This window comes from Prenolepis imparis, unplaced genomic scaffold (assembly GCF_030444845.1).
Source record: "Prenolepis imparis isolate NDT839.2.m4 unplaced genomic scaffold, iyPreImpa1.0 SCAF_60, whole genome shotgun sequence".
Lineage (NCBI taxonomy): Eukaryota > Metazoa > Arthropoda > Insecta > Hymenoptera > Formicidae > Prenolepis > Prenolepis imparis.
The window spans coordinates 67,888-73,727 of record NW_028141218.1 but is presented as its reverse complement, the minus strand read 5'-3'; the positions used below and the strand labels follow the sequence as shown (position 1 = coordinate 73,727).

At 45.9% G+C, this 5,840-nt stretch overlaps 1 protein-coding gene across 1 annotated transcript; it reads left to right on the top strand.

Moving 5' to 3' along the window:
• The first annotated feature begins 3,429 nt into the window (after positions 1-3,429).
• Positions 3,430-5,533, top strand: LOC145947283 (uncharacterized). Its single transcript, XM_083057091.1, has 4 exons — positions 3,430-3,953; positions 4,164-4,287; positions 4,381-4,998; positions 5,483-5,533. The coding sequence occupies exons 1-4, from the start codon at positions 3,430-3,432 to the stop codon at positions 5,531-5,533; spliced, it is 1,317 nt and encodes a 438-aa protein (XP_082913217.1).
• The last annotated feature ends 307 nt before the right edge of the window (positions 5,534-5,840 follow it).

Below are 5,840 nucleotides of genomic sequence, written 5' to 3'. Positions count from 1 at the left end.
CTTCCCCTTCTGCCGTTAGGTCCATGTAGGCCGTATTTTTGTTATAGGCCTTATTGGACGAGCCTCTTCCTTGGCAGTCGTTGTTTGCTTGCCGTGTGCTATTGGCGCTTCCCGGGCGAGACTCTCCCTTCTCGCATTTCTCCGCGTTTAGCGACGCGAGGCTTCCCGCTGGACTGACTCGTTCCAGTCTGACGGCTGGGAATTTCCCAGTGGCCGCTTGCCAGTCCTTATAAGTGGGCGTGCTCGATCTCTCCGAGCATGCATCGTCCATGTTTACCGTAGATGCAACGGAGATTGCCAATGCTCTGCTTGACGACCTTGTTATTCTGCCGTATTCCGCTCCGCTCCCGTTACTCCTTTTTGGAGCCTTGTTTTTTGTTATCGCCGTGTTTTGATTATTTAAGTCCATCATTGTAATTAATCCCGCTATCATGGCAGGGCTCTGCTGTCCGGCGTATCTCCCACCCGACCAGGGATGCCCGGAAACATGACCGGTCACATCCCCAGTCGGGGCCCGGGGTAACTCCCGGGAGACAGCATACACCCATGGAGTGAGGACCAAGAGTTCCCCCCTCCAGGGTCCCAGCCCCTTACTCCGGTGCGGGGGTTTTGACGCCACCGCGACATTTTCAGGGGTCCCACGCCTCCGACAACGTGGGTACCCTGCCAGGCGGCGCCACCCGGGGGGCCCCACGGACGGTTGGGACTGGGCCGCCGCTCCCCGACCCAGTCTTGCCCGCCGTGGCGACCAGCACGCTCATCGCTGGGGGACGAAGGCCATCGTATGGGCAGGCGCCTCTTCCGGCCGGCCGGTTCGAAAGGGGATACGGTCCCGACCGACCGAAAGCACTCCTCTCGTCGCCGGACCCTGCCTCGGAATACGTCCGAGCGGCCCCGGCGACCGACCGGAGAAAGAGACCTCCGGAGTCCGAAGACTCCCTCGGTCCGTACGCTCCGGTCGTAAATATCCTCGACCGGAGCCCGGAGTACTTCCGGGTGGCTCGAGAAGGACCCGGAGCGGCGAGTCCGGAAACTTGCGGATGCCCAGATATCTCTGGGCATATGGCCTCGCCGTCCGTCATCCCCCTGGGAGGAGGCGCCGGTGGGAGAGACCACGTCTCTCCATCACTTGCCCCGCCAGGAAGGATCATCCCCACTGTGGGACGCCGCTTCGCGCATATGCCAGACCGCGAGTGACGGGAGACTTCCCGCCACCCCGGCCCCAGACACACGCGCGACCGGCACCCACGTTCCCCCAATAGGCCCCTGAGGACCCACTCGAAAAGATGACTTGCCGGCCGAGATGAAGCCACAAGGACCGCACCCCGGCCAGCACCCCCCCCCCCAAGGATCTGAGTCCTCAAAGACTTGTCCCCAGGAATGGGGAACACCTCGGTGCATGGTGGACCGGACTGACGCAGCAGCGCCGTGCAAGTTCTTCCTTAACGGTACCATGCCACCGGCCGTTTGAATTCCGGGTCGCCATCCCTTACCACATGCGGTCCTACCCTCCAGGCATGAGGGTGGCCCCCTTGCGGGGAAGTGGGCCCCGACATCCCCCAAATAGGGGGGGAGCTCCTACAGGCTGGGAGCGCTCCCCAGAAACTTGGGGAGCCGTTGTACAGAGTATACAACTTCGTACGGGTCATGTTAGCAACCCAATGCAGACTATCCTCTGCATTAGGCTGAGCCCCCCTCGCCACGGCAAGGCCATGACCCACGAGGGGGTTGACCCACGAGGGGGACCGCGGACCCCTCGCGGACACCTTCCCGCGTGACGTCATTCCCCCGCGCCATAGGTTCCCCTCGCCCCTCACCCCCCTGAGAGGACCTGGGTTAGAACCCGCCTAGTATATCTACTTATGGTCTTATTGTAAATCAATTTAATTGGAAAGCCTCGTCAGCAACCATAACGTATGGAACGTTATGTCGCATACTAATGGCAGAAGAATCGGCCAAATTCATAGTATTGTCATAAAATCGTTGCCCCATTATGGAATTTTTTAATATTCCTCCATCACTATGCCTGCCTTGAGCACCAATATCAACAATTAGGAACTTGTATGTGGCAGACACAAGTGCCAATGAAACAATACTATGGAAGCTTTTATAATTATAATATGTGCTTCCTGCTTTCTTAAGACACTATAGAAATAAAAATATTCATCTATAATAACTTTTTACAAAATTTTTTGCATTTTGTTTAAAATAATAGTAATAAAAACTTACAATTACAGCAACGTGCTTTCCGTCTAAAGCACTAATACAGTTTGGAAAATTCCACATTTCTTGAAATTCATGAGCAATATCTTGCCATCCATTTCGTGTAGGAGTTAATAATTCTTCTTTGTGAAAGCATTCCCATATAGCTTCACAAGTTTCTTTTATTATACCTGATATAGTGCTTCTTCCAGTTCTATAACATAATGCTATGGATTGAAGTCCATTTCCAGTTGCCAAATAACTGAAAATTACAAACTATATAGTTATTTCACAAATCTTTGTGTTTATTTATTTTATTATTGTTTTATATATAGTTAAAAAATATTTAAATTTAAATATGTATATATAATGTGTATGTGTATTTATAGATGTACCGTATAGTCATTGACAATCTTGCAGATGCTGGAATCGGAACTCTCCAATTTGTTTCCATTTTGTATTAAAGGGCCAACTATTGATAATATACAATCAAACATATTAGGTGTCATCCTCATATAATTGAAAAATGTTTCTTCATCTTGTAATCTCATTTCCTGAATAAGATTATGCCAATCCCCTTGTTGTTGTTTTAATTGTAATATAGGATGTACGCAATATCTTCTTTTTTGTTTGTTTAAAATATTTCTCTTATTTCTATATCTTCTTATATAAAGCAAGACCAACAGCAATGTTAGGCGTCTTTTATGCATAGCTACATCCATATCTATGATAAATTAAAGCAAATAATTTTATAATTCAGATATGTACCTTTTTATTTTATATTATTATCTATTCTTATTTTTATTTATATTATATATGCGTATTTTTAGGTTTTAATTAAATTTATGAAGATATCTATCTATTGTAAGATATTTTATTAGTTATATTCAAGTGTAATACCACAAAATAATGTCTGGATGGACAAGGCTTTAATAAATAATAGGAATAATAATAATAATATATAAATTATACGAATAACTTCTTGCCACGTTTCATCAATTTGCCCGGCGTGCCGGATAAAGGGGAGCCAACTGTCGGATGTTAAATCAGACAAACAGCCAATCAGCGTTGATTGCTTTCGCGTGCTGTGTGAACACCAAAAAAACTATTTTTGTTTGCCGCGTCGCTTCTTGCCGCGCGGCAAGCTTTATCGCGTCCTGTGTGCAGGAGCCATTACACTTGAATACAATAGGTGTCATTCCAGCCGGCGGATACAGAAAAGCGAACATGTATTCGCGTAAAGCTCTGCAGTGGCTGGTATTGAAGGAGCGCGAGCTCGGTCATCCTATAAACCATGCAGGGCGTGCGCGCGAATATCGTACGATCAACGGCACACTCGTCGATGATTATTATGAAAAAACATCGGAAACGGGAGTAACGTCGCGTCACGTGCTGCAATTCCACGGCTGCTTTTGGCACGGATGTACATTATGCTTTCCGATAAATCGCGATAAAACGCTTTCGTCGGCTATGGACCGTAAAGACACGATTGACTCGCGATACGAACGAACTCTCGCGATTTCGTGGCGATTACGACAGCGGGGGTACTTGGTGACAGAAAAGTGGGAGTGTACCTTCGATCGGGAAATGCGAGACAAGCGCGAATTTCTCGAGAGCAATAGGATGGTGGAAACAGCACCGCTCGATCCTCGCGACGCATTTTTCGGTGGACGTACGGGAAATATCGCGACTCTTTACAAAATCACGGATGCGGAGAAAATACGTTACGTGGATGTATGTTCTTTGTACCCGTATGTATTGAAGACGGGTGCTTTCCCTATCGGCCATCCCGATATTTATGTCGGCGATGAATGTTCCACTTTAATCGGAACGGCTCCGAATTATGATTTTGATACTGTCGAAGGCCTCGTACGTTGTACGGTACTTTCACCGCGCGATTTATTTCATCCAGTACTCCCGTATCGCGTGCACGGAAAATTGTTATTCGTCTTATGTCGCAGTTGCTGCGAAACATTTTCGCTGACGTCGTGTACGCACGAGCGTCCTAGCGAACGCGAATTCGAGGGCACGTGGGCGACCTGCGAATTACGCAAGGCCATCGAAAAAGGTTGTCTCGTGACAAAAGTAAATGAAATTTGGCAATATAAAATTAGTCGATACAATCGCGAAACACGTCAGGGCGGATTGTTCGCTAAATATATAAACTCATTTTTGCAGCTTAAACAGGAAGCAAGCGGGTGGCCAGGCGAATGCGAGGACGATGACGCTAAAGAGCGATACCTGCGGGAGTACGAGGAAACCGAGGGTATTGTTCTCGATAAGCGTAACATCGCGCGAAATCCCGGTTTACGCTCGGTCGCGAAGCTTTGTCTGAATTCATTCTGGGATAAATTCGGCCAGCGATCCAATTTACCAAACACCGAAGTCGTTAAGACACATCAGCGTTTTATGTTGTTATTAACAAGTCCCGAGCACGAGATAACCGATATATTACCTGTAAACGATGAGGTAATATATGTTTCGTGGCGGTTGCGACAAGAGGCTGTCGTACCCTCGCCGATAACCAACGTAGTGATAACCGCATATACGACAGCGCAAGCACGTTTAAAATTATACGAATATTTAGAGCGTTTAGATCGTCGCGTGTTATATTACGATACCGATTCCTGTATTTATGCGAGCACCGGTGATCCGACTGAATATGAACCTCACACGGGTAATTTTCTAGGCAATATGACCGACGAACTCGAGAGCTACGGACGCGGTAGCTACATCGAAGAGTTCGTGTCCGGTGGCCCAAAATTTTACGCCTACATCATGCGAACCGAGGGTCGAGTATATGAAACCTGTAAAGTTAAGGGAATAACCCTCAATTACGAGAACTCACGGCGCGTTAATTTTAATAGCATTAAAAAATTATTATTAGCGCGAGAAAAAAATCTAGAAAAAGAACAAGAAGGTAACGAAGAAGAACATGAAACTACAATAAATTTACGTTTTAGCGCAATTCGACGCACTGCGTTTCATGAAATTGTAACGCGGGATGAGACGGAAATATGCGCACCAGTGTTGGTGAAACGTAGATTTATTAATAGCTATTATTCGATTCCGTACTGATATTTATCATCGAATAATTCTTTTCTCGCGTATTTTCTTCAATATTTTATATAAGTATTTTATACATTTATTAGGAAAGCAATGTAAATTTTTATAAAAAGTATATGTATATAGTATTAGTAATAATTCTCTGCAATTGTAACAATAAATTTAAAAATAAAATGTTATATTCCTGTTATTTTAAATGTAATATGCTATACAGGAAATATATTTGGATAAACTTCCGAATACGACCCACGCCCGATTGCCATAAATTTTTGTAGAAACACTGTAAATGATGTCAAATGATTGTCCTTAAGCCGATTTCACCGATACAAACATTTAATGCTAAAAATATTAAAATAACTTTCTATATAAATCATTGTCGGTAATTATATAGAATAGGGCCTTTTCACATGGGTACACACACACACACGGGGGGGGGTGCAAGGGGGCCTTCGGCCCCCCTCCCGCACCCTCCCCGCCGGTAGCCAGGGTGGACCTCGCTTCACGTTGTAAAGTATATGCCTAAACACAGTGAATTCCAATAGACAATCAAGAAAGATATATTCAAATAACAT